We start from the raw sequence: 27,581 nt of genomic DNA, 5'->3' as shown, positions 1-27,581 counted from the left end.
TACAAGACACCAGGCAGTGGACCAGGGCCCGTCCTGGTGACCTTGTTGACTGTAATCTCCTCTTGAAGAATCCTGTCTCCAAACACAGGCCTATTCTGAGGTCCTGAGGGTTAGGCCTCGACATGTGAATTTGGGGGGGGGGGGGCAGACACAACCCAGCCCATGACAGCTGTGTTCGTTTGCAGCCCTATCCCAGCGAGATTAACAGTGAAATCAAGAACCGCTGGTGACAATGGGTCACCTCAGTCGTTTGCGGCAGCGCACTTAGCCCGGAGGACAGGAAAGGCAGTCACAGGCAGACCGCACTTCCGAGAGTTACCTCCCGTTTTGAGTGCAACGAGCAGGCGGGTGACTTGTTCAATGGAGGGACACGTGAGGGCCCGGTGGGGGGAGAGCATCCCGCGGGTGTCACGGGAGAGGCGCGGCTGGCCTGGAGGTCGTAATCTGTGGGTGCTTGTTGTGCAGTAGCTTGGAGCCCCAGGCCTTCTGGTTCCACCCGAAATCGACCTCGGGGATCATCGCGGGAGAAAGATGCTACAGAAACTTCCCTGAGGTTGGTGGAGCGTCTTTAGGGCGGTGCGAGCCACCCCTGCTCCTGCCCCTTGCCGTGGGAGCCTGGAGAAGCCCCAGGTCCCCTGCCCGGGGGGATTGAGTTACAGGGCTTCCCTCATGAAGGCATTTTCATTTCCACTCAAGAACTGGGAGACAGCCGTGACTCAGACAGTGTGCTGAGGAGCAGGGAGGGCGCTTACGGGTTCACCACCAGCAGCTGTAGCGGGTTTGGCTCTCGGTCTAGTGTTCACTGAGCCCACCTCCCTGCCCTCGAAGGTGGGAGGAGTTCCCAGGGCTGGCTCACCGTCCTCGGTCATCATCTTCCCGAAGGCATCTCGCCCTCTGGGTTTTCCCCTCCTTGATCTGGTAAGTGTGCCCGGATAGATTTGCCCCTTTCCTCACCCGAGACCTGTTAGCCAAGACATCGGGGGCTGCGTTTGCACGAAGTCGGGCCGCATCGGCTCTGACGGGCCGGGAAAGTGCTGGGGAGGGCAAAGCTCGGCCCTGGTCCTGGTGAGGCCGAGGGAGCAGTCTGACCGCCTGAGCACCGCCGGCCCATCCCCTCGCCCTCCCTCTGCACACCTGACCCTCCCATCTCTCAGGTCCACCCCTTCCGAAGGGCAGGGCCTCAGGTCCTCCGGGAGGAGGCCAGAGCTCCGTGAGCACAGCCAGGCCGTTATGTAACCTCGCTGAGGAATTCGCGTGGGTGCAGACACAGTGGGATCCTGGCCGCGGCCCAGGGCCTTGATGGGCTTGTAAACACTTTCCCGTCCGGCATGCCTGGTCTTGCTGTCTCCGCTTGTGCAAACCCTGTGGCCACTCACGTGTCCTAGTGACTGCGGGGCTCCGCGACCTTGCTCCCGTGACCCAACTTCTAAACAGAGGGGACGCCTGCTCTGGGAGCTGCTGCGGACACCCAGCACTGTCCTTTACTCCCTCCCGCTGGGGGCACTTCTATGGGTGTCCTCAGCTCCCTCTGTGGACTTTGCTCCTCCGGCAGGCAGTTCCCACACACTTCCCGCTGTGCCTGCCTCTGTGTTTCCTTGTGACTTCTGTGCGCGCACCTTCCTCCCTGACTGTGCGGGCCACCTCCCAGACCCAGGCTGGGGCTTGATCCTTCCCGCGGTCCTAGCTCCACGGCTGTGCTTTCGTTTGTAGCCAGCACCTGCTGACCTTTCCATGGGTGTGGACACGAATTACGGCATTTCGAAATTGCGGTTCGTGTTGGCACTGGATGATGTGGGTGTTCAGACTTACCAGGGTTAGAGATCACGGTTTTCAGTCTTTCAAGCGTGAGGTTGTAGCTTGTCCTCTGAGCCTATCCAGACGGCCATCACCGGGACCACCAGCAAAGTGAGTTGCAGTTGGGGGACTCTGTTTCCTGGTGGGGAGTGTCGAGGGTCCTGTTTCTTCTGCTGTTTGTACTAAGCTGGTGGGCGCTGGGATGTTTCGTGGGAGGTGGCTCCAAGTAGGAGCTGCCTCAGACAAGGGCTGGCGGCAGGCAGAGGAGGGGGACACCTGCGGGCTGGCCTCTGACCTGGGCACAGGCGCTCCCGGGGCTGCATCCTCAAGTTTTGAGCCCTTGGTCCAAGGCGCCGTTCTCTTGTTGATGGAGAGTTTGAATTAAAAACACATCCGTGCAGCCCAAGTGTTAAGCAGGGAGGTCAGCTTACCGGCCCCTTGCCCACCAGATGGATCCATGACATGTGTGATTAGGAATTCTGTCGCAGACGGGACCGCCACTGCACACACGGTGTGCGGTGCGGGGGTACCGAGGCCCGGGCGCCGACCGCTCAAGGGCACAGGTGGGTTTTACGCTGGGCGACGGTTTCCGGATCGTCTCGTCAAGACAAGGAAGGCTCCAAGCGCTCAGACCCGTCCCCCGGGGCCCCCTCCCTCTAGAAGCTTGCAGCCTCTGATAGCGTCAGGCCGGTACATGCGTTTGGGCTCGCGTGTTGTATGGATGTGTCGTGAGAGCTGATCATCCTCGGGATGGAGACGGGAGGTCACTGCTTGAACAGCTGCTGTGCCGCCAGGGAAATCCACGCGCCACCTGAGCGCCTTCCTTCCCCCGACCCAAGAGTTCCCGGTGGGTCGTGACGTTCGTGTCACACCCGTGTGCCCCCCTGCGGCTTTGGGGACAGGCTGTGGTGGACGGATGTCCTTCCCCCTTTTGTACGGAGTCCAGGCTGCTACGCTTTGAATTGTTTCAGACATGCGTATTCTAAAATCTGAAGGCGGGATGGACGTATTGTGGAAACTCACCGACCCCAGAGGGACAAAGGGGATGTTACAGGCCTCGGTCACTGTGATCGTTACGAGGTGCTGTCCTTGGTATCTTAGAGGGGGCATTTGGGGCGCTCACGTCAAGTAGCTGCCGATGGTTCTTTCCCCCCAAGTGTGAGGAGCGGGATTTTTGTCTCTCGCCGCCGATGCTGACACCTGTCGGCTTGGGCGGGGGATGGTTACGGGCTCTGCCTCTGGTGCCCATGCCCCGGCAGGGCTCCCGGCGGGGGTGGACCCCGTCTGTGGGTCGGAGCTGCTCCATGGTGGTGGCTGCCTGGACCTTGTGCAGGAAGGCTCCTGGGGTTTTCTGTGTCCTCAGGAGGCACCTGGCGTCTGTTCCCAGGGCAGGTGGCCGGGCTGGGGGACCGGCGGGTGCCTCCCCATCTGTGGGAAGAGAGGTTCAGCACGAAGCCTCCGGAGGTGCGCAGGGAGGCCTGGGGTGTCCGCCAGCCAGCTTGTCAGGATTCTGCGGACGGGACACCCTGTGGGAGAGCAGGACCAGGCAGCTGCCCCGTAACGGTGGATAGGCCACTCCTCCTTCCGTTCTGAGCCCTTGTCCTGGGAAAACCCAGGAGTCTTCAGACACCAGAGTCACACTTGGCCCTGGGAAGTGACGGGAGCTGGCAGCCTGGGGAGGGCGATCCCCATCCCAGACCCTGCCCCAGGCATGGTGACCTCCGCCTTCCCGCTCCCTGGCACTCGGAGGGGCTGCGATTTGTGACTGAGCCACACGGCGTGTGTGGGGCGGCTGTGCTGAGTCGTGGTGAGCGGCGCAGGGAGCCCCTGGGGTCCCCGGGGAGGGTGGGGCCTGGCCTGGGGGGCACCGGCTACAGGATGAGCCCCTTAATGGGCGCAGGGGCTTATCTGCCCAGCGCCTGCTGCGCCCCCTGTTCACCAGAGGTCCCGCACGCAGGCCTCGGCGCCCACGCTTAGCAAGGCCGCTCCTCACTGCGCTGTGACCGTGCAGGTTGCGGCGGGGCACTGTCCCCCTCAGGGCGTTGTTTAAAGCTCTGGTTCCCCTCGGCATTTAGAAAGATTTAAGAACCGGCCTGGAGTGAGGCTGGACCCCCTCCTCCCGCTTCTCCCCGGGTCACCCCTACTTGCCAGGTGCGGCTCCCGTCCTCCTGGAGAGATGGGGATACCAGGGGACCTGCTGCATCCTGGGGGGGCCTCCTGGGGGGGTCTCCTCTGCGGTCCGGGTGGGTGGGCACCTCTGCTGAGACCACAGTCCCCGGGGTGCGTGCAGGTGAGGGCTCGCAGGAGGGGAGGAGCACATGGCATGTTCTGGAAGGAAGTGCAGCCATCATCAGCCTTCGGTTGGGCCCTGCTGAGGAGTCTGTGACCCCAGGTGGCCGCAGGAGGAGACCCTGTGGATGAAGGTCCATTGTTGGTTGAAAGCAGATTGCCGAGTTCCCATTTCTCAGGAATTCGTGATGGTTGGTGCAGACGCTCTGGGCCGGTCCAAACGGAGGCCAGGACAGAGGCCAGGACAGAAGCCAGGACGGAGGCCAGGTCCGAGTCGAGCTGTGTATGCACCAGGCAGCCCCGGGCATGCTTGTCAACACGAAACACTCCCCTTTGGTCTATTCACACTTCGTGTATTTATCAGACTGTTTCCTTGTAGACACGCAGAGCGAAACAATGGCCTGGCTGTGCCCAGGGGGGCACGCTTCCTGGCCAGTGGGCCCAGGCTCCTGGGGCTTTACTTTCCCTTTGTGGGGTAGTTTGCCTGGGCAGCCGCACGGCAGAGCCTTCAGCTGGGGCATTCTCCTGCATTGCCTGTCTGGACCCGGCCCACGTGGCTGCTTCTCATTGGCCTTTGTGATGTACTGGATATTTAACGCCCATCTTCGCCCTAGAAAAATCTTTTTTGTGAGCGTGGCTTCCTCTGAGAGCCCCAGCCTCCTCCTCCCCCTGCTGGGCACGCACAGGGGAGGGACATGCACACTCTTCCCCCTGCCGGGCACGTGCACTCCAGCCTGCTTCTGGCCTTGGGCTGCTGAGCACCCTGGGAAGGAGCCCCTGCCCTGCTTGTGGGGCGGGGGGGGGGGTCCTCGCCTGCAGACATCACCCTGCTGTGGCCTGGGAGACCTCCTCGCGGCCCCGGCGCTCTCTCATTCCCTTGGGCGGGGAGGGGGGGGGGCTTCCACATAAAGGTGGCCCCGGGGACCCAGGGCACCCGCAGCCCTGAGTTCACATCAGTGCCATGGTGATTCTGGAGGCTGCTTTCAAGTGAGCGTCCAGGATATGGGACAGCCTTGCTCGGGTTATTTAAATGCCAGGCCCTCTCCCATCTACCCCTTCCCCTCCTCCCCTCCCTCTGCCTCTCCCTTTCTCTCTCTTTCTCTCCTGTCCTCTCCTCTCCAAATCCTAGCGCACACATAGGCATTTAGCACATGAAGCGTGGATGGTGAGGCCCAGCTGCCTGTAACACCTAGAGAATGTGGATGAAAGCAACGTCTTCCCCACAGGGAGTTACTAGACCCTGGGGAAGTTCATCCTGACGTGTCCTCTGCAACCAGAGTATCCGCATTGGCCTGACGGCCACGGGCCGTGGCTGTGGCCGTCAGAACTTAGGTCCCTTGGAAGTGGTGACATTTGCAGCTGGTCCACAGGGCTTGGTGGGGGGAGGCCTACCCCGTGACCCCCTGCTGCTCAAGAATTGGCCTGTGTGTCCCCTCTTCACACCAGATCAAGTGCTACCACAAGAAGTACCGTTCGGCCACCCGCGACGTCATCTTCCGCCTGCAGTTTCACACCGGGGCCGTCCAGGGCTGCGGGCTGGTGTTCGGGAAGGAGGATTTGGACACCGCCAGCCAAGGTGAGGCCCGCGGGCCTCTGGGACGCAGGTCACAGTGGGCAGTGGGTCTCTGTTTGCTCCTCTCCCTGTTCTCCCCATGCCCCATGCGCTGAACCCACCTGCCACTAACTGCTGGTCTCACAGAAGACCAAGCTCTGGTCCAGAGAATGTTCTGGAAACATGAAGAACTCCTCAGCCATGGGGCCTGCCCTGGTGGGTGTGGGCGCCATCCTGGCTGGAGTTTGTATGGGCTTTTTTGCCCCTTCATCTCTGAACTTGTCCAAACACGATTTGTTTTTCAGATGACCGTTTTCCTGATAACGGCAAGATTGAGTTAGTTTTCTCTGCCACTCCCGAGAAGATTCAAGGTAGGTGGGGTGCAGAATGCACGCGGAGGCAGGGTGCTTGCCAGCTTGGGTGGAGGGTCTGGTCCAATGGGGTCTCAGCATACTCTCCCACCTTTATGCGTATTGGGACATTGTCATCACAATTTTTTTTTAAGTTTATTTATTTTGAGAGAGAACGTGAGTGAGGGACGGGGAGAGAGAGAGGGAGAGAGAGAGAGAGGGGGAGGGAAGAAGAATCCCAAGCAGGCTCCATGCTGTCAGCGTGGAGCCAGAAGCGGGGCTCGATCTCATGAGCTGTGAGATCATGACCTGAGCTGAGATCAAGAGTCAGATGCTTAACCGACTGAGCCACCGGGTGTCCCCCAAGTTTCAAATAATAGGATAGTTTTCAGTGTGGTGTGGGGCGACTTACAGATAGCAGGGCCCAGTTGGATCAGTAAGACCCCAGACATGGGGAATCTTTTGCCTGAGGAAGAGCCCGGACCCTCGGTCCCTCAGCTTTTTGTCCCTCTTTCTGGGAGATCGTGCTGATTGTTTACTTTTCTCCCAACAAACAGTTGAATGTGTTTAAAGATGATTAGAAGTACAGTTGAGTACAAATATTTATTTGCAAACAAATAGATTCTCCTTTTTTTCTAAAAATAGAGGAATCTGCCCCTTTATCATCAAGGGGAGTGGTTCTTTTCTTTAGCGAGATTCATACTCAAAAACAATTTATTTTTTACTGATTTATTATTTAAAATGTTTATTTAACATTGAGAGAGTGTGTGCTCTAGTGGGGAGAGGCAGAGAGAGGTAGAGACAGAATCCCAAGCAGGCTCCTCACTATCAGCACAGAGCCTGACGTGGGGCTTGACCCCACAAACTGTGAGATCGTTACCTGAACCGAAGTTGGACACTTAACTGCCTGAGCCCCCCAGGATCCCCGAGAACGTTTTAACTCAGGCTTGAATTGCTGGAGAAGATAGTCCCCTTCCTTCTGAGGTCAGTGCCCTAATTCAGTTGCTAGTTAAGTGCGAGGTGTGTGAGGTCACAACCTTTGGCTTCCCCAGAATGTGGGCAGAGTGGCGCAGGGGTCTGGGAGCCTGGAGCCTGGGCATAAACGCGCCTCTCCGCCCTCTGCCTCAGGGCTGACCGCTCGGTGCCTCTCCGTCCCGGTCTGGGAAGTGATCTGGGTGGTCTTGGCATGCACAGTTAGTACTCAGAGCCCAGAGTGGACTGAGTGCACAGCGGATGGAGAGCCAGAGTCCACACCAGCTGCGGTCAGCGCCAGGCTCCTGGGAGCAGGAACACGGGTCTTGGCGCTGGCTTTGGGCACTCAGGCCCGGCACGCCTCCATCTGGTCCTCCGGGCTGGCGCACGGCGGTGTGCCTGGGCTGTGGCTGACACTTCCTCCCCCTGCAGGCTGTGAACACTTGTGCAATGACCACGGAGTGATCGTGGACTTCAACACGGCAGACCCCCTGATCCGCTGGGACTCGTACGAGAGCCTGAGTGCCGGCGGAGAAGGTACGTCCAGCAGCCGTCGTGAGGGCCCAGGGGAGGGGCAGAAGGCAGCCTGCTGGCAGTTAGATCAGAACTGTCCTTGCAGTCTGCTCGGATGCCAGAAACCCTGCCCTCTTTTGGGGTCCAGAGCCCCCGGGGCTGTGAGTTCAGGAGAGTATGTGAGAAGCAGAGAGGTTTCCTTGGGGCGCTGGCTGCGAGCTGCTGGGAAGGTGTCAGTGTCTCTGCACTGGGCTGGTTGACTTGGACGTTGCCGGTGGGGGGGGGCACTCCCTGGGATGGGCAGGGAACCCCCCCTCCCCCCCACCGTGTGTCAGGTGACAGGAACGAGGCCCAGATAGCCAGCTCAGTGTCTCCTCCTCTCCCCGTCGTGCTTCTCCACCTTGGTGTCTGTTTGGTTTCTTACTTGACCAGGTTCTTGCTGGGCCGGGCATGCGAGCTCCTGGAGCAGACCCAGCCTGTCCTACAGTGCTCTCACGCATGCGGGCGGTGGCCGGAACTCGGCGACAGGCTTCTCTGCCACAGCGGGTGGGCGGTGGCGGGAGGCCGTGGGGGGCGTCCTGTTCGAAGGCCTGGTCCTGGGAGCGGTAGGAGGGCATTGCCCGTGTTGGAGGACTGCCACCCCGTCATCTCGGGGTCATGCTCCGTAAAGTCTCCGTGACACTGAATTAGTGATTGCCGGCCTTTGCTCCCAGGGGCGTTTCGGGTTCTCGCGAGCCTCATGTCACTGTGTTTTCTTAAGCCCATCAGTGCTTTACTCCATCATACGTGCGGTTCTGCGTAAAGGCCTTGTTTAGTCTGTGCTGTTGATTCAATGAACCCCCCACGCAGAAACAAGGTGTCTCTAACACACGGGTTTTCCCTGGAAGGCACGTCTCAGCTTCTCCCGCTCAGGACACTGGGCAGCCCTTCAGTGGGGAGTCATCATAAACATCAAAAGTACCAGCAAAGAGCACAGACAGACAAAAACTGTGTCCTCAAGCAGGACTGGAGGGTGCATGTTGATGGCGTGAGAGCTGGGAACGTGCACATGAGGTGACTGCAAATCGTGGCCGCTCTGTGCGCCTCCATGGATGGCCACAAAAATGCCACGTGTTGATCGGGGATTAGAAATAAAAATTCTTGGTGAGTAGGTGAACTTGCAGATCTGGAGTCAGGGTCATGGTGGTGGAATCTACTTGCTGGCCTTGGTTTTTGCAGTTCTTCCCATGCCTTTCGTGTGTCCTGCGGGACAGTCCCTCCCTCCAGGGGGGAGTGGGAGCCGCAGCTCTGCCCTGGCTGCCCACGTGTTCCTCCCTCGTCTCCACGGGAGCTGTGTGACTTCGAACAAGTCACTTGACCTCTCAGTGCCCTTTTCTGCTCCCCACGGGCAGTAATCGCACAGGCAGAGCTGCTGAGTGGACGTGGTCCCCGTGACCACCACGCACGTCCCACAGCTGACAGGGTCCCCTGACGCTGTCGTCACTTGCCCTGGAGCTCAGGGCTTGATGAGAACCCTAACACGGGGTCGGTGGAGACTGGGGAGCCCGAGACGCCTGTGGGACGGCAGGAGTCTCCTGTCTTGCCCCGCACCAGTGGATGGCACCACGGCACAGCGGAACCGAGTGGAGCCGGGGTCTGTGATAGGGGCTGTGGTGCTGGGACCCCAGTGACTCTGTTGTGCCACATAGAAAATGTTTCTGTTCCCGCCGTGTCACCTTTCTACCTGTTTTGCTCGAAGATACATGACTACACCGTCACTGAGCATCACGGAATGTCACACGGAGGGGACTGCCCTAGCAGGACCTCCTGAGTCTGGAGTGTCACTCCCCAGAGGCCAGTGATGGCAGATCTCAGTGCTGCTGCCCGAGGGCTGCTGTGCCGGGTCATGGTCCCGTCCGTCCTTGCCAACTCTGCTGTGTGGTGCTGGGGTACCTGCAGCCCTGCACCCTGTCTGTGGGGAGGGTCTCTGCTCACTCCTGAGCCTCCTTCTCGTCTGAACCTCTGTGTCCCCACCTGGAAAATGGCCTGTTTTCAGGAGATCATTCCACAGGTCTCCACCTCTGCAAGGTCTTTTTTTCTCCTTGTGCACATGGCTCGCCTGCCCTGAGCTCTCGTTCGCTTCGTGCCAGCCAGGTTTCTGCCATGCGAGGAGCTCAGGGAGAAGCGAGCAGGCCTTCTGATGGGGGAGATGTGTGTGTGTGTGTGTGTGTGTGTGTGTGTGTGTGTGCGCATGAGTGTATGTATGTGTGTATATGTCGGTGTATGTGTGTGTGTGTGTGTATACGTATGTGCATATGTGTGTGCATGTGCATAAGCATATATATTTGCATGTGTGTATATATTTGCATGTATACATGATTATGAGTATATGTGTATATACAGAAGTATATATGCGTACGTATATATGTGTGTGTGTGCATGTGCACATACATGCATGTATTTCTGTATATGTATCTGAATAGTCACATATACACGTGTGCATATGTGTTTGTGTATATCTGTATATCTAAATATATGTATACGTGCGAATACATGTATATGTGTATACATGTAGTCGTATGTGTGTATATGTGTACGTGTATATGCAGATATGCCCATGTGTGTATATATCTGCATATGTACATGATTATGTGAGTGTATATACAAATATAGTGTATATGCATATGTATGTATGTATTTGTGTGTACATATGTGTATATGTGTGTATACATAGGTATGTGTGTGTATTTTCTGTAGAAGTGTATGTATCCGGATATGCATGTGTCTACGTATATGTGCGTGTGTGTCTGCACGTGCACATGTACATATGTGTGATATGTGTATATACCTGTGTGTATATATGTGTGTACACATCTGTATATGCATATGCTTACATATATGTGTGTGTACAAATACACTATATGCGTGTATATGTGTATACTCGTGTGTGTATATGTGTATATTTATGTACATGTGTATATATATTTGTGTATACAACTTTACTATATATGGATATTTGTGTATGTGTGTATATGAATATACTACATATGCATGGATATGTGTGTATATATGTTTGTATGCATATGTATATGTGTGGATATGTGCATGTATGCTGATATACTCTACATGTATTTGTATATGGTGAAGGTGGGTGTGTATCTGTGCATGCACCTGTCCCCACCCCCCAGCCGTCCCCATAGAATGCACCGTGTGCCAGAACTGGAGTGTGTGCTGGGAATTAGGAAACTCTCAGAGAAGCTACCACTTGGCCAGTCACTCGGTGAGACTCACAGAGGAGGGGCTCTTGCAGGCAGGGCGTGCGGGAAGGCTCGTGGAGGAGCGTGGGGTGTGCCTGAGGAAGCAGTGGCTGCTGGGGGCTTGTCCCAACAGGAAGTGTTATCCTGCAGAGACCGCTTTCTGGTGGATGACAGTCCAGGACGACCTGGCCGGAGGGCCCAGGAGGGTGACACGGGGGTGCCCTGAAAGCTGTCAGGGCTGCAGCAGATGGCTGAAGGGGTTCGGATTCCTCGGCCCCTTCCCAGTGAGGTGTGGTCCTCTTCCCCTTCGGTGCAGGACGCTCCGCCACACTCCAGGGAGGGGCGGAGTGGCTGCTGGGCAGGAAATGTGTGGCTGCGGAGTGTGTGGAGCTGGCTCAGGAGCAGGGTGTGCTCGTTCCGGATCCACTTGTAATATCAGGTGTTGGCATTTCACAAGTGGATCTGAAAGCTTTTCCGCTTAGAGAGCATGCTGAGGTTTTACGTTTGGAGAAGCAAAGTGAGCTTTGGAGCTTCGACAGCTTAGCAGAGGGAGGATCCGCCAGAATGTGGCAGATGAGACCGTGGGCCTGGCTCTGCTCTGTGCAGACCTCAGAAAGCACCTACCCGTCACTCTCCTGACTTAGAGCCTCCAGTCTCTGGCCCCCAAGGTCCCCGTCACGTGTGATCCCAGGACCCAGAGAGTTAATCTGCCCAGACAGCAGGCACCAGTTGGGAAGGAGGGTGACGGCACATCTTATCTGAAATACAAGAGTCTCACCCTCTGTGCTAAGAACCATATGCAAACATCCTTTGGGTGTTAACTTGAAACCGGATTGGATCCTGTGACAAGAATACGTGTGATGCTGGAGGCAGTTTAATGAGTGATAGCCGGCCCTGAGCTGTCTTGTCACTCAGAGACCATGGCCTTTCTAGCCCAAGTGCCATCTGGGAAAGCGCATGCATCAGAATTCACTTTTGGACCAGTTTGCGTTCATTAACACATGTGAGCCCCCTGGGGACAGCCAGGCTCGGTTGAGCAGATTAGCCCTGGACAGACAGTGGGCACAGGCACAGAGGCCGCTTGGTCTGGCTGGGGTCATGGGCCTCTACTGCACACAGCCTTGTGAGGGCATGCGCTCAGGACAGTCCCCTGTGCACACAGACAGGGGTCTGAAAGGCAGGGGCAGCTCCTGGACCGCCTCGGAGTCAGGCCAGCGCACATATACCCTCTTGTACTCTCCTCCTGTCCTTTGTGAGAGGGGTGGCTGTCATGCCTGCCCTTTGATGGCTGCACCTGCTTACACAGCCTGGCAGTTCCTGGTTGTCCCTGATCCTTACCTGGAGTGCAGTCTTGGGACTCTGCCTTGGGGACCAGCACCTTAAGAGTTCTGATCCCTAGTGGGCTCATGGCAAACAGGTGTTTGAGGTCGAGTCGGCAGGGACAGTGACCTCTCAAAGGAAGGCCAGGACATTTGCTACAGGAAAAGTCCGGCAACACTTTGGGTGTCTGATGCCACCCACGTGGGAAGGAATGCGAGTTTTCACTATCTGGTCAGCAGAGCAAGAGGTTCAGCAGGGTGGGGGCTGGGATGCACCTGCGCTCTCGCGCCCCGCCCCCAGCGCGCCCCGCCCCCAGCGCGCCCCGCCCCCAGCGCGCCCCGCCCCCAGCGCGCCCCGCCCCCAGCGCGCCCCGCCCCCAGCGCGCCCCCGCCCCCAGCGCGCCCCCGCCCCCAGCGCGCCCCCGCCCCCAGCGCGCCCCCGCCCCCAGCGCGCCTACATAGTCTTGTTGCTCTGGCTCTGGCCCCAGGAGTTGCTAGGTAACAGGTGGCAGTGAGGGTGTCTCTGGGCACAGGCTTCATGTCCTGCAAGTCTACGGTCTCCAGCAGGCACCTCAGGAGATGACTTTCCCCTCCCCACCCATTCCCCTGCCGGGACCTTCTCTGCCCATCGTCCCTCCTTAGGTCTCCTATATCTGCCCTGTCGGGATTGTGTAGAAGGTACTATTTGAAGACCAGGTTCTGCCATTAAAAGTCAGAAGCCAGAAGTCCGAAGCCACTGCCCATGTGGTTGTTTTGGGACAGCACATAGTTGAAATCACCTTCAAACTCCAGCAAACGAGATTTTTACACACACAATTGCATACGATTAGGTTTTTATTCTCACTACAGGTCCAAGGACAGAGGGTGTGGCTGTGTTTTATTGTTCTTGTTCTGGAAGCTGTCATCAGAGGCAGGGTGGATGGTGGGAGGAGCAAGCGTGAGACAGAGTGTCTGTCCTGGAGTTATATTTAGCATGTCCAGCCCAGATTGCAGAGCATATGGCTCACAAAGTATCCAGCCATTTCTTGGGAATTGGGGTCGTTTTAGTGGCAGTATGTGACACTGTGTCAGCAGTGTGAGCGTCAAGTGCCCTCAAAGTGCTCAGTGTGTGTGTGAGTAGGGGGGCTTCCATCGAGGGCAGTGAAGGCAGCATCCTCCGTGCCCCTGTCCCCTGAATGGAGGACACATGTTCTGGGAGCAAAGCCAGGGAGTTAGCGCTACAGGGCAGCACCGTGCCTAGAAGGGTCCTTCTTGGTGGGGACCTGGCCTGTAGGTGACTGGGTGACAGGTGTGTCTGGTTGAGAGAAGAGGCTGATGTCAGGCTGGTGGGGGGCAGGGAGGGTGTCTGCGGTGACGGGCAGGTGCAGAAGCCAAGGAAGCGGTTCCCAGTGGACAAGCATCTTGACAGCTCCCTGGGCCTGCCCTGCCCACGGCCTGGCTGTCCTAAAGGTGGGGTCACCTGCATAGTCAGTGACCCCCTCACTGAACGGGCCCTGGACAGGTGCGCAGCTGTCCCTAGGAGGTTATCTCCCCGAAACCGAGAGGCATGGAGAGACTTACCTTGTTGGTTTATACTGACATAACAATGGCTTATTCACAGCCTGCCGTACCCTGTGCTGTCCTGGCTCTGGGGATGTCACTACGGGAAATGGAAGTAATTCAAGATTGGTGGTGGAAACGTTCTGAGGACAGTCCTGCTATGAAAGCTCAGCAGTGTTTTTTAATTAAAAATTTTTTTAAGTTTATTTTTGAGACAGAGAATGAGAGAGGGGCAAAGAGAGAGGGGGAGAGAGATTCCCAAGCAGTCTCTGTCCTGTCAGCGCTCGAATTCACGAACCGTGAGACGATGACCTGAGCCACGATCAAGAGTCGGATGCTAAACCGACTGAGCCACCCGGGCGCCCCTGTGTTTTTAAATCCATATTGAATGTGGCACATTTGTTACCTGGAATCCGTTCTCACTGTCCTTAGACCAAACACCCACGGATATACTGGCGTTGATCTTAGGAATTCAGGCAAGATTTCAGCAGTGATACTTTGCCTTTGGACGAGGAGCAGGTCCCCACGAGCAGGGCATGAGGGGAACGATCTTTCAGCCTGGACCCTGCAGGTGAGGGTCCACCAGGCATCCTGCAGGACTCCTGTGCCACATCCTCCTGTGCCACCTGCCGACTGCTTCCAGAGACACTCGGGAAACCCACCGCGTCTTTTCTGCATTAGATGGGTCACCCTGTGTGCACAATTATAGCTCTGTGAAGGCTAAAAGTTTTGAGGCCTTTCCAGACCCTGAGCCACACAGCTCCCTTCCGGGCAAACATCAGCAAAGCCTCAAAGACCACGTTGTTTCGGGAGAGGTTCATGCTAACGGCCGGAACGGGCTCTGTGTACTCAAACCCACTGGCAGGGATTGCTGGGAGGTAACCGCATGTTGAACGTGCTCAGTGGCCAGCAGCGTGGACGCCGAGACCTGCAGCCTGTTAGAAACAGAGAGAGGAGACCCAGATCCGAGTATAGACGCTCGTGTCTCCTTCTCACCACTGAGTCCTGGCACGGGCGGCAGCTTGAGACACGTGGGTCTGATCTCTAGGGTCTCGTCCAGCAGAAGGCCGGGACCCCCGCTCACACCCAGACACAGAGCTGGCTCCAACCCGGCAAAGCCTGGAAGGCCCCAGAGAACTTCTAACTGTGATTTCTTTCCTTTCCTTGTGAATTCTTCGCAGGGGAAATACCATGTGCTCAGTGAGTCACTTCCATGATTACGGTGACAGTGTTAATTGCACAGCAGGTATGGTGAGGTCCCTTCCCTCGATGGCAAGTGGATTATCTGTGACCTTGCTGGTGCCAGATTGCATAGACCTTCTTGAGCAAGAAACGTGCATTGTGCCCCTAATGGAAGAGATACTTTTTCCTGGGTGAGCGTGGACTTTTGTCGTGGCCTCCTGTCCATGCCTCCTGTCTCTGTGGCCACTTGGGGGTGGCTTATCGGAGGTGGGCGCTGCCCTGCCCGCGCTGACCGCCTGGTTGTGTCCCACCTCACGGTGACGGAGCGGTGACCCCGGTAAGGGTTCTGGTTGTGCTGTGGGGATGTGCAGGCATCGGATGGTCTGTGCTGGTTTGTGCAGGCGTGTTCTGTTCGTTTAAAGAGTAAAGGCGTGTGACCGTACCCCACCGCTATGCAGCCAGGGCAGGGGTAAACTGGGGTCCGCAGACCACCCGGGTAGCAGGTACTGAGGCCTGAAATGTGGGGGAACGCGGGGAGGGGAGGCGTGTGCAGGCTGTGCGATTAGCACGGAGGACGGACTCGGCCCCATCCAGCTGGAGAAGGAGGCACAGCCCCAGAGAGGAAGGATGCCAGGCCGGGATGTTCTGGCCGGCTGTCGGATGCTCACACTGTGGCGACCGGACACAGGTCAGGCTGGCTCCTGGTGTCAGCTGGAGGCTTGGAAGTCAAAGCTGAGGTCTGGCTGAGTGGCTCTGGAGAAACTTTTCCCCGCCTCCTCAGCCTCCAGGGTTCAAATTTCACTGAACCTGATTGCGCGAAACCCCGCCCTCGTGTTTACATTGCGCTGCCCTTTTTGGAGCCATCGAGTCCCCCTCTTAGCCTAGACCTTCTACCTTCTGCCCTGGCCTGAGAGGGAGGCCGACCTGCACCCCCCCCCCCCCCAGCGGGATGCTGCCGTCCTGCATGGAAAAGCGGGTCCCCCGGGCATAGCTTGAGCTCACTGCTGGGCCGTTTGGAAGGAAGGTGAGCGGGGAGCATGTGCGAGCGTGGCTTCTGCGAGGCTTCGCAGACCTGCAGCAGAGCCCTGCGCTTCTCTGAGGTTGCAAACCAGACAGAACCACGGGAGGCAGGAGACGGTGCTCCCCAGAAAAGGGGAGGACGCCCGGGATGTAAAGGAATCCGTTTCAGGTTGGCAGGAAGGAGCACCATGCAGGCCCAGGGAAGACTGTTTGCAGGTTAGGGGCCCGGTAAGTGCCTCTCCTCTTAGAGAGGCAGTGGTGGTTTGGGATGGGGTTTGTGGCCGGCCGGCCCGGGGGAGCTCTGATTCGGCGACGGGGCTGGCCCGTTCCCCTGGCCGGCTGGGTCTGGAATGTGTTTTCACAGTTAGGAGTGGCCGCGAAGGGAGCCGGTCACACACTGCCTGGATAAATGCCCTGGACAGGACGGGCGTGAGCTGGGGCGTCAGCTAGGAGAGGTGCCGTGCCGTGGTGTTTGTGTGGGCTGTCCGGGCACGGCCCTGCCGTGTGCCCCAGTGCCCTTCGTCGCAGCATGCTGCGCCTCGCCCGGGGACAGGAGGGATCACCTGGAGTCCTGGAGTCCCAGCTCTGAGGCGCTGGGCCCCGCGGTGGGCGCCTCCCTTCCTGGAGAGGCGGGTCCCCGCAGACTTCCCGTTGGAATGTTCCACTCCTGCATTTTTTTCCCCTCCTACTCCGTGTTTCTCCAAGAATTTACAGCCTGCTTTGTTTCTAGAGAACGTTCTCCCATAGCTCATCTGGGCTCCGGAGGGAGCGAATTCCATGCCGGCTTGGCAGGAGATGCGTTCCTGCCTTGTGGTTTGGGGGGCGGGGGGGTGGTGGCTCTGAGTTGGGGGCCCCAGGCAGCGCTCACTGTCAAGGTAAGAAGGCACACCACGGGGAGCCCCGTCCCAGGAGGCAGGTAATTCTGGGCCTCAGGGGAGGAGCTGGGTATCCTGGTCCAGGGGGCAGGCCCTGCTTTCATGGCCGTGCAATTTTGGCATCTTCTGCTTTTGGTAAAACAGAAGCCGGGGCACAGGGTAGGGGGTGGCTTTCCTGTCACTCTGTGATCTGTCAGAGTCGCTGCATGGTCACTGCGTGTCTGCCTTTGGGGATGAGAGGTTGTGTTCTCAGAGACTTAAGCGTGGTTGCTGCTCGTAGCTCCGGATTTACTCTGGAAGGAGAAATAATTTGATATGAATGCAGGGCAGTCTTTAATCAGCACAGGGGCGGAATCCCGTTGGAGTAAAAGAAAAGCAAACCTGGTTTCAGGAGCGGTTTGTAGGGGTGCAGTTACACGTGCCCGAGAGGAGAGAGAGATCTCTGAGTGACCTGGTGAGATAATGCCCCTCCACCTGAAGGATCCTCCCCCCACTGGCTCCTGCCGGGCACTTGTGAAAAGTGGGGCCTCAGGTCTCAGTCCCCACGGCCCCCTGAGGGTAGGAGGCATCCCGGGGACACCCGCGTCTCCCCGTCTGGTCCCATCCCCCTTCCGGCTCCTTGCTGGGGGACAGAGCTCTCTGGCTCTCAGAGGCTGGGACCTGGGTGCACCCTCTGCATGGCACAATGGGCACTGAGACACTGGCCCGATGCCAAAGGTCTGGATGCAGGTCGGTGTCCCTGCAGGGTCCATTCTCAGAATAGCAAGCTGGGCCGTCCACACTGCTGCTGCATCTGTGTGCCAGAGCCCAGGTAGCAGGTGCAGGAGACACGGTCTCTACCCACTCCTGCTGGGGTCCGGAGGTGCAGACTGAAGGCTCCAGGGTTGTGCTGGAAGGTCCACTGGAGCCGGGGTGACTGTCACGCAGCTGCTGAGCCCCTTGGACATCGTGGTTCTGCAGCGGCGAGTTCTATGCCTTCCAGGGCTCGTGCTGAGCTAACAGGGCGGTGTAGAGGCCCCGGGAACCGCCTCCCGCTTAGGGCGGCCACTTGTGTCCTCTGTACCATTAAGGACCCCAAGGAGCTTGGGGTGGCGGCTGGGTCCCAGGGCCAGGCTGTGGGATGTGCAGGACAGTTGAAGGCTGCCTGGTGGTCTGGGTCAGGTCAGACCGTGACTTCGGGAGCATTGCGGGATGTTATTTTAAAAAACCATCTTCTTCGCTGTTCCGTGAAGAATCCGTCTTTCAGCTCAGTTCCCAAAAGGGTACGGTTGGTTGAGCTGAATTCCAGGCACTCATTGATGGGACTAGCTCCTGCTCCCCAGGCTCTGGGCCCAGAGAACACAGACACAGGTGGTAGGGGATCCCGGAATCGGTCACCGGGACAGGGAGGGGACAGTGTTCGCCCTGGGCCGACGTGTGACACTGTCTGTGGTGGTCTCACTGATAGTCCCATGATCCCAGAGCGGCTCTCATCCAGCTCGCCCTCGCTCTCCCTCCCCCTCGCCGGGTCAGTTTTCCGCAGATAAGGAAAGTGAGGTCAGAGGGGCTGAGTAACTCACCCAAGGTCACACAGCTGCGGTCAGGATTTTTAATCAGGATTGGAACCCAGATGGATTGTGGAAGGGAGTGAAAGTGTGCTCATAATCCACTCCAGTGGAAAAGTCCACACGGACTCTATGCCACAAAGGGGGGCACAGAGGGGCCCCAGGGACCGCCACCCCAAGGGGAGGAGAGTTCTGGCCACATGACGGGGCCTGGGAGCAGGAAGGAAAGGCCTAGAAGAGAGGGAGGAGGGGGAGGGAGCCACAGCAGGGTGGACGCAGCGCACTGAGTCTCCTTTCCTTCTTGACTTCGCACGATGGGGGTTTTGATCGCGGGGTACTTTACGTACGGTAAAATGTACTGAGCTTAGTGTGCTGTTCAAGTTTGCCTTTCTTTCTACAAAGCTCCCACCACAGCCAAGATACAGGACGTTTCTGTGTCACTGATCACCCCTGGGGCCCCTCCATGCCTCCCCTTGAGGGCCTTTATCCCAGAAGGCCATGGGGGGACGGTTGTGATGTTCCTTCCTTGCTGGGAAGCCGTCAGAACCTCGGGCTGTGGGGACATGGTGCTGAAGCGGTCGGTCTGGCTGGGTGGCTGGAGCGAGTCACGTGGAGGGTGACCGGAACGCGTCCCCTGGGTCCCGCCGGAGGCAGCTGTGACCCTCCTAGTGCAGAGAAATGGCCAATCAGGTGCGTCCTGGCAGGCAGACTTCCCTTTCTCGGGGCTGGGGGGTCCTGTCCCCAGCGGTTGTGGGCACAGTGGGAGGGGGCAGGTCACAATTCTGAGCACAGAGACACACAGTCTGCCTGGGTGCCCACCGCCCTGCAGCCTGGGAAAGGGACACAGAACCTGGCCCCAGCCCAGCGGCCTGGGAACGCGGGACACCATCTGCACCAGGAGGCATGTCAGGAGTTAGGGAGGAAAGCACACTGTCCAGGCGGTTGCCGAGGAGGGGAGTGGGGTGTGTGTGTGGAAATTGCAGAGAAAACATTCAGCGAATTCCTCTCCAAAATTAAGTTGTTAATTCCACAGAAGCGGTTGGTCAGCTCTGGAAGTTCAGTGTTTTAAAAGACCGGGCGGCAGGAACCTGGGGTGGGTCCAAGGTCGGTGGAGTCCCAGGTGCTCTGCCCCCGTTCCGGAGGCCTGTTTTTGTCTGAAACATCTGCACAGCCTCTCCGAGCCTCTGTTTTCTCATCTGCAAAATGGGGTTTCCAATTCCTGCTTCACAGCATTGCTCTGGGGATTAAGTGAGACCCATCCTGGGGGTGACACGGAGCCCAGGCATGAAGAGCCTTTGCCTTCAGAATGTCATCCTGATGCCATGGCGATTTCGGGAAAGGGCGTCCCCACCTCTCTGTTTCCCTGAAGGCATAGCCCCGTCTGGGCACGCACCTTCTCGCATCCTGCTCCCCCCTTCTGCCCCTGTCGGCCCATCGGATGCCTGAGATGTGCCCCCTGCTCTCTCACCTCCTGCTTCTCCCCCTGTAGCCCGGCCTGAGCGCGCAGGAGGGAGTCCCTTGACCCTTCCTCCTCCTTCTCTGTTGGCCTCGGCAGCCGTGAAGTGCGTGGGGCCCTCCGGTGAACATTCCCCAGGGGCGCTTTCTCGTTTTCTCCAATGAGGACTCATGGGGAGCACCCTGTTCTCTCTTTTGAAATGAAACTTGAGCTTTCTTTTTTTAAAGTTTATTTGTTCATTTTGAGAGAAAGCAGGGGAGGAGCAGAGAGAGAAAGAGAGAGAATCCCAAGCAGGCTCTGCGATGCCCGTGCAGAGCCCAACGCGGGGCTCGATCCCACGAACCGTGAGGTCATGACCTGAGCCGAACTCTAGAGTCGGACGCTTAACGGGCTTGAACAAACCTGACACAAGAATAGAACGTAAGATTCAGGGTCAGTATGTGGAAAAAAGAAAGGAATCCAGGTCGCTATATAAGTCCGTCGGGTTTGTTCTTTGTTTTGAGTGGACTTTTGTTGGAAGAGGGGCCCCGGGACAGTGGCCCATCCTGCCCATCATTTCTGTGCCTTTTTGGAGGCTGAGTGGTCCGTGTCTGGGAGAAGATTCCGCCGTTCCCTTTGGCTGATTTTTAACACACCTGTGAGCACAGGTGGGTGTTGCTTAATGTGTGTTCAGCCAGCATGGGAAGGTACGTTCTCCTCTGTTTTGGTTTGTTTTTGGTATTACCCAGGTTCTTGCATTACTTCTGAAATGTTTTCTGAGTGCCTCTTTCCCTCCTGGTAGGAAAGCCCCCTTCCCAGGGCAGGTGGGGATGGGCAGGGTCGGGGCGGGGTCCCAGCCTGTTCTGTGTTTTCTTCCTTCTTGTTCTTTTCCAGATGATAAACCGCCCTGCTGTGTCATTCAGCCCTAATCAGAGCTGAATTATTGTGTGTTTGATTTTTAACTAGGCCCTGGGGGCGGGGAAATCATTACCAGGCAACTCCCAGGCCTCCTGTGGAAAGGAGCCTGGGGTTCCGGCTGGAGGGGTGGGGCAGCTCGAAGGGAAAGGTGACAGGAGAGGGGGGAATGGCTTGGGGGGAGTTGGCTGGTCCCGGGCTGGACCAGTGAAGGCAGTGAGTCTGTATGCCCAGCTGCAAAGCTCTGAGCACAGGGGCACTGAACAGGTGCCGTCCCCCTCGGCCCCTACCTTCTGGGATCAGGGTTTTCCCTGGCGGAACAAGGATCAGTCAGATTCCCTTTGAGCTGGAAACACAAAGTTAAAACGAATTGTTGAACTGTATAAAAAGATGCCCCGGGGGCAGAAGAAGCCACTGGCTGCACCTTCCAGAATCTCAGTCCTGAGCCACACACCTACCCCCAGGGGCCGCTTCTAGTGTCCAGTTCCCAGATGGTGCGGAACTTGGAAGCCTGGCGCCTCCTTCCCTCGAGGGGCCGCGTCCTCCTTGACCCTGGGCCCAGCCACACCTACATGAGGGACCTGGGACCACAGCTGGAGTCTGGGCTGCATCTGGGCCCCGGATAACACTTTGCACTTTTCTTTTCCAGACCTGGGCCGCATCATAAGGGGCCCTATGCCATCCTCAAGTACGGGCATCCTTAACAGTGGCGCGAGGCCTCTGGGGGCTCTGCACAGGGGGGTGGGGCCTGAGTTAGTGTTTTGGGGAGGGGAGGGAGGGCTGGGTGGGCGGCCACGCAAGCCCGTGGCGTTGGGCTCCCAACCGGGAGGCTTTTCACCACCCATGCCCTGCTGTTTTCATGCTGGGTCTCTGGAAACACGACAGCAGCCCAGTGTAGGTGACGTGGGGCTTTCCTGTGTGCGGTGCAGAAGCCAGAGGTGGGCCGTGAACCTGTGGGAAGACGCGGCTTATGGGGAAGCCTGCAGGCAGGGCAGCGGGGGAGGCGGGAAGTGCAGAGACACAGTGCCATCGTTAATGCACCCACTGTATGCCAGGGCTGTGCCCTCCTCACTGTCGCGCCCCGTCCTGTGGCCCCCGACTGGCTCCTCTGCCTGCCCAGGGACACACTGGGCCACAATGTGTTTTCTTTGATGTCTTGGATCCTCGGATTGGGTGCCTTCCGGTACTTCTGCAGCTTTGCTCTGTAGCGTGGGGAGACCAGCCAGCAGCGTGACTACCGTCCTGGGCCAGGCTCACGGGGTTGGGGGGGGGGGTGGGGGGTGGTCCAGTGTGGGGGGGCACCGCTGCTGGGAGGTGGGGAACCCGGGCTGCAGCCACGTCTGCCTTCACACCCTGCTGCTGTGTGTTTGTCTTGGCCTAGTTAGTGGTTTTCAGCTGTTGCCTACAGAGATGGTGGAACTTTCCAGAATAGCTCCCCAGTTTTTCTTGCGTGAGAACATAATAGAGCATTGCGTCTCTTGGTTACTTGGTGCCCACTGGGTACCAGGATCTGTTCCCTAATTTTGTGGATACCACCAGGAGCAAAAATCCCCCAGGCCTCCCAGAGCCCGTGTTGTGGTGGGGGGCACAGACAGTACATAACATGCGTGCACACCTACAGTGTGTTTGCAGGTAGTTGTACCACAGACAAACAGAGGAAGCCCCCTGCCCCAGGGGAAAGGATGGTCAGGGAAGCTCTGCTGAGGAGAGGAGGGAACGAGCTGGGATGGAGAGCAATGGAGGCAAAGAACAGCATGAGCAAAGGCCCTGGGGCAGGGGCAGGTGTGTGCCTGCTGTGGTCTAGGAGCAGCGGGGGGCAGGGAGGGACTCCTGGGCTCTGTCCACCTGGGACAGACCTCTCTCTGCCTGCTGATGATAGCTTACTGGCACCCTGTGTTGTTCTCTCCCGTAACCGCCCTAAAAGATGGGGATAATTAGTCTATTTCGTAAATGAGGAGCCAGGGGCTTGAACAGAGAGTGAGCTGAATGCAGGAGCATAAATGCGGATCGGGACTCCCATCTCGAGGCTGCAGGGGAACAGGGACATCTTGTTCCTTCAAGTGAAAAACCAGTCCAGATGCTTCTTGTAGAAGTGCTAGCCCTTGGCCAGAGTGCAGGGTGGGGGCGTGGGGGCCCCAGACCCCTCCCCTTCTCCTCGCCCCACAGCCAACTCCCCCGCTCCCAGATCACAAGTGGGTGTGTCTGTGGGCACATCTGGACAGTCCCCAGAGCTCCTGGGCCTTTGGGAAGACCCGAGCTCTGACAGAGGGATCCCCAGGTTTGGGCAGGTCTGTCTTGGGGCTGTGCTGCTTCCTGTTCCTTTCCTGAAGATGGGACATGGGTCTTGCAACCTGTGTGTGTGGTAGGACGTTTAGGCGGAAGCCCGTGGTGGCATATGTCTGCGTCCTGTCCGCACTGTGGGTGGGAAGGTCCCTGAGCCCCCTGGGGGCTACAGATCCAATGTCCTAAGTGCTGGGTCTCACACAGAGCCAGTGTGGGGTCATAATGCGTTTGCTATTGTCTTGAGATGGCTACTGAGGGTAGGGCTGAGGGTACTGAGGGTAACTGGGGACTCCTCGGCCCAGGGCATTTCGGGTCCTGTACCCATCACACAGACCCTTCCTTGTGGACCATTCTTGGCCTGGGGCTGGCCAAGGGGTTCTAACTCAGAACAATCACTGGAGGAAATTTTGTACCATTCATTCTTGGTTTCCTCTTTTAATTTTAATTTTTTTAACTTTTTAGTTTTTTAATTTATTAAAAAATGTTTTTAACGTTTATTCATTTTTGAGAGAGAGAGAGAGTCAGAGACAGAGCATGAGTGGGGGAGGGGCAGAGAGACAGGGAGACACGGAATCCGAAGCAGGCTCCAGGCTCCGAGCCGATGCGGGGCTCAAACCCGTGAGATCAAACCATGAGATCATGACCTGAGCTGAAGTCAGACGCTTGACCGACTGAGCCACCCAGGCGCCACTCTTGGCTTCCTTTAAAAAGTCATTGCGCCTGTGCGTTTATTTGAGATTTAGGGAGAAGGATGTGGAAGTCATGGATGCACAGTTCTGGCAGGTGGGACGCGCTTCTGGAATTCGTGACGGCCGCCCGGCTGTGCGGCCCAGTGGTTTGTGCTCTGGCCAGACACCCGCCGGCCAGGCCTGCTCGGACCCCTCTGTCCGTCGATGCGGCGGGGTCGGAGATTCATACAGAGCTGCCTCCAGCCTCACGGGGAGGGAAGGCTCATGCTCCGTGGGTCTCGCAGGGGCTGATGCCTCCCGGCGCCAGAGGGGCTCCCACGGAAGCCAAAGTGAATGTGTGTTTTCTCAGGCCAGTGAAGCCCCTCATCCGCGCGCTGTCTCCTCACCCTCACGTCAAGCCTGCAAGTAGAACACACCCTCATTTGCAGCCTGGGGAGCATGGGCCATGGGAACATGGGCCCTGCAGGAGTCCAGCCGCATGTCGGAGCATGACCTGGGGCTGCACATGTGCACCCAGCCTGCACTTCCATGGTCGCGGGCACCTGGCCCTCCAGGCCCGGAGCCGGACCTCAGGGCGGGTTTCTCCAGAGGCCCAGTCACCCCTGGATGTGGTGGCTCCCAGGTGCCCAGAGCGTGGGTGCAGCCCTCGGCAGCTGCCTCGCTCTGGTGTCCTTGCCGTGTCCCAGGGGGCAAGAGGGTGTGGACACTGGCTCTCCCGGGACCCCTCTCTGTGCCCATCCGTAGTTAACAATAGTAGCGGGGGGTCCGCTCTTCCCGCCCTGATGCGAGGCCTCATTTGTGTTTCCCAACTGTCCTGCCAGGTGGAGGGAGGTCAGTGCATGAAGATTTGCTTCACCCTCCCGGTGGAAGGACACCGCTCTGTGGGGCAGTCCCGACAGGCCCCTGCCTGTCTCTCCCCACCGAGGGCTGGCCGGCCCCTGTGTCCCGTGCACGATGGGTTCTCGCCTCCTGATGATTTGCAGGCTCGGCCGTGCTCAGCGTTCAGGCTCGTGACAAAATTAACTCCCAGTCCTCCAGGCAGGATGACTGCTAAGCTTGGAGAATCTGGAAAATTCTCTAAGTGATGGCGCTCTTTGCATAAAAAGGTAGAAAGAGTTCTGGAGCCTGAAGCTGCTAGAATTGCTTGGGTGGTGCTCGCTCTGCCGGTGTGTGGGGGGGAATGCAGAATTTTGGGGTCCCGGAGGAGTACTTGTCCCCGATTACAGCGCATTGTCTGTTACGGGTTTGTCTTTTGGTTCAGGCAGGTGCACATGTGCATCCCGGGAGCCTGAAGGCCGCTTTCAACCTTGACTCACAGCCGGTCTCCGTTTTCTCCCCCAGTGCCGCACACGCAGGGCCCGGTCGACGGCAGCCTGTATGCCAAGGTGAGGAAGAAGAGTGCCTCAGATCCCGGCGTCCCAGGCGGGGCCCCCGCCGTCCCCGCCGCCACCAGCCCAGACCACGGCGACCACACCCTGTCCGTCAGCAGCGACTCTGGCCACTCCACCGCCTCCGTCAGGACCGACAGGACGGAGGAGCGGCTGGCTGCGGGGCCCAGGCGGGGCCTCAGTCCCCAGGAGAAGGCCGAGCTGGACCAGCTGCTTAGCGGCTTTGGCCTGGAAGATTCTGGAAGCCCCCTCAAGGATATGACCGATGCTCCCAGCAAGCACAGCGGCACACGCCACGTCGTGCCGGCTCAGGTGCACGTGAACGGAGACGCCGCGCTCAAGGAGCGGGAGACGGACATCCTGGACGACGACATGCCCGGCCACGACCTGCACAGCGTGGACAGCATCGGGACCCTGTCGTCCTCGGAGGGACACCAGTCGGCCCACCTGGGCCCCTTCGCCTGCTACCAGAGCAGCCAGAACTCCCTCCTGTCTGACGGCTTTGGCAGCAGTGCTGGCGAAGATGCCCACGGCGGCCTTGCCCCCGACCTGAGCCTCGGCGTGGACGCCCCTTTCGAGCGGGAGCGGGCTTTCGGGATCCGAGAGGCCAAGCAGCCACCCCCGGCGTTGCGGAGGCCCTCCGTGTCCGCGCAAACGCAGGCCTACGGGCAGAGCGGCTACTCCACACATACCTGGGTGTGCCAGCAGCAGATTGTGGCCGCCCAGCAGTACAGCTTTGCTCCTGACGGGGAGGCCAGGCTCGTCGGCCGCGGCCCGGAGGACGGGTCCGGCCTGCTGCAGGCCCAGCCCCGGGTTCCGGTCACCCCCACCCGGGGGACCGGCAGCAGAGCGGCCCCGCAGAGGAGCGTGGGCCCCGGGCCCCACCTCCCCGATGCACAGCGGCCCCCTCCCGGCAAAGCCTTCAAGCCCAGGTTTCCAGACGTCAGGGTCCTGAACGGGACCGGACCAGAGCCCGGTGCGGACCCCTCCCCGGGCTCGCCCACCCTGGACATCGACCAGTCCATCGAGCAGCTCAACAGGCTCATCTTGGAGCTGGACCCTACCTTTGAGCCCGTCCCCACCCACATGAACACGCCGGGCATCCAGGCCAACGGCCCCATGCCGCCCGAAAGCCTGGGAGGCAGGCTGTGGGACGCGGGAGAGGGCCCCGGCAGGGCCCCGGTGCGGCAAGGTGAGCAGGCGGTTGCACACCGCATTCATGTGTGCCTTTACAGAATGGAGCCTCGAGTGCTGGGCTCTTTTCTGGGTCTGGGGGAGGCCCGCAGGGAGGGCCCCTGGGCACGACCATGTGGGGACATGTCAGCAAGTGCACAGTCCTGAGCTGGCTTTGCTGGGAGCAGGGGGCTGCTCCTGGCCAGGCCCAGAGGGTGGGGGGCTCGGGCGTAGGGAAGGATGAAGGGAGGGGCGGGTTCCAGGCAGTCGGGGATGAGGGGATCCAGGCACCGTCTCTATGTGCCCCTGCTGCTGTGGGGCCACGCTGACTTCAGGAGGCTAGGGCTGCAGGGTCCTGAGCCCCAGGACATGTGGCGCAGGGACCAGGGCGGGGCCTTGCTGTCCCGCTGTGGGGCCTGGGAGGCTGGGGTGGCTGTAGCAGACAGGCGGTGACCTCGGGGTGTGTGGCTTCGTGAACATAGGGACAGGTGTTGGGACGGGGTCTGTGACTTGTTCTCCGTGTCTGGGTGGCGTAAAGCTGGGGGCCGCGGAAAGCTGGCGGGTCAGCCTGGGAGGGCAGCCAGCGGGCAGCGGTGCTGGGACGGATGGAGGCTGTGAGGGGCAGGGAGCCGCGTGTGGAGGCTGCGGGGAGTCCGGCCAGGCGTCCAAGCCTGCGCGCCACCAACGTCCGGGGAGGCCGAGGACAAGACGCCTGGCCGGGCTCAGGCAGGGTCTGGACCCAGCGCCCCCTCAAGAGCATGGTGTCCACGCGAGGCCAGGCCGTCCTGCGCTGGTATGTCAGCAGGCTCCCTGGGTCCCTGCTGTAAGCGAAGACGGGAGTCACAAAGCGGGGGACACTCTCACCTCCTCGTCCTTCTGTGTGTGGGCCCGAAGGCCACCTGTCCTGCTGAGCCGGTCACACTGATGGCGACCTTGCCGCTCTCTGGCGTTGCTCTCTGGACCCCCTTCCTCTCCCTCAGGCCCCTTCGCCGCCGGGATGGATTCCCGTCTTATGGTTGAGGTTTGGGAGGCGTCGAGAGATGAAGGGACCTGTCCAGCGTCCCCTGCAGTAGAGCAGGAATAGGTCCCTGCCCCCAGGCGCTCTGCCTCTTCTGAGGAGGATGGTGGTGATGGAGATGATGACAATGGTGACGAAGGTAGTAATGGAGGAGATGGTGGGACTGATGATCACCAGGGTGATACTGGCGTTGTTCATGACGATGGTTAACAGCGAGAGTAAGCACTGTCACTCTGAGTGCTCGTGCTGTTCCAGGCATTATGTTTGAGCTTCCCTGCGTCACATGTGATCTCGGCACCTACCGTGTGGCAGGTGCACAGAGCTACTGTCTGTCTGACCCTGCATCGCATGGCTGAGCCCTTCTTCCGCTAAACTCCTGACCCCACCACGAGCCAGGAAACCCCTTTGTGTCCTGGCACACGGTGTTGTTTGTCAGCAGGGGGGGTGTGGTGCTGGCGGAAAAATGGATGGCTCTGCCGAGTTGGGCCCTTCAGG

The 27,581-nt window shown here is 58.7% G+C and overlaps 1 protein-coding gene across 11 annotated transcripts in view; it reads left to right on the top strand.

Annotated features, from left to right (window-relative positions):
* TNS3 (tensin 3) overlaps window positions 1-27,581 on the top strand; it is a 217,308-nt gene that overhangs the window by 122,685 nt on the left and 67,042 nt on the right. For all 11 annotated transcript variants that reach the window (XM_078442617.2, XM_078442616.2, XM_078442620.2 and 8 more), the window contains 4 exons: window positions 5,530-5,659; window positions 5,941-6,006; window positions 7,390-7,494; window positions 24,849-26,087. In XM_078442617.2, coding sequence (XP_078298743.1) covers window positions 5,530-5,659; window positions 5,941-6,006; window positions 7,390-7,494; window positions 24,849-26,087 — 1,540 coding nt within the window. The remainder of the gene's footprint in view (window positions 1-5,529; window positions 5,660-5,940; window positions 6,007-7,389; window positions 7,495-24,848; window positions 26,088-27,581) is intronic.

Source organism: Panthera onca, chromosome A2 (assembly GCF_046562875.1).
Source record: "Panthera onca isolate mPanOnc1 chromosome A2, mPanOnc1 haplotype 2, whole genome shotgun sequence".
Classification (NCBI taxonomy): Eukaryota; Metazoa; Chordata; class Mammalia; order Carnivora; family Felidae; genus Panthera; species Panthera onca.
The sequence above is the reverse complement of the archived record's forward strand: the minus strand, read 5'-3'. Positions and strand labels throughout refer to the sequence as shown.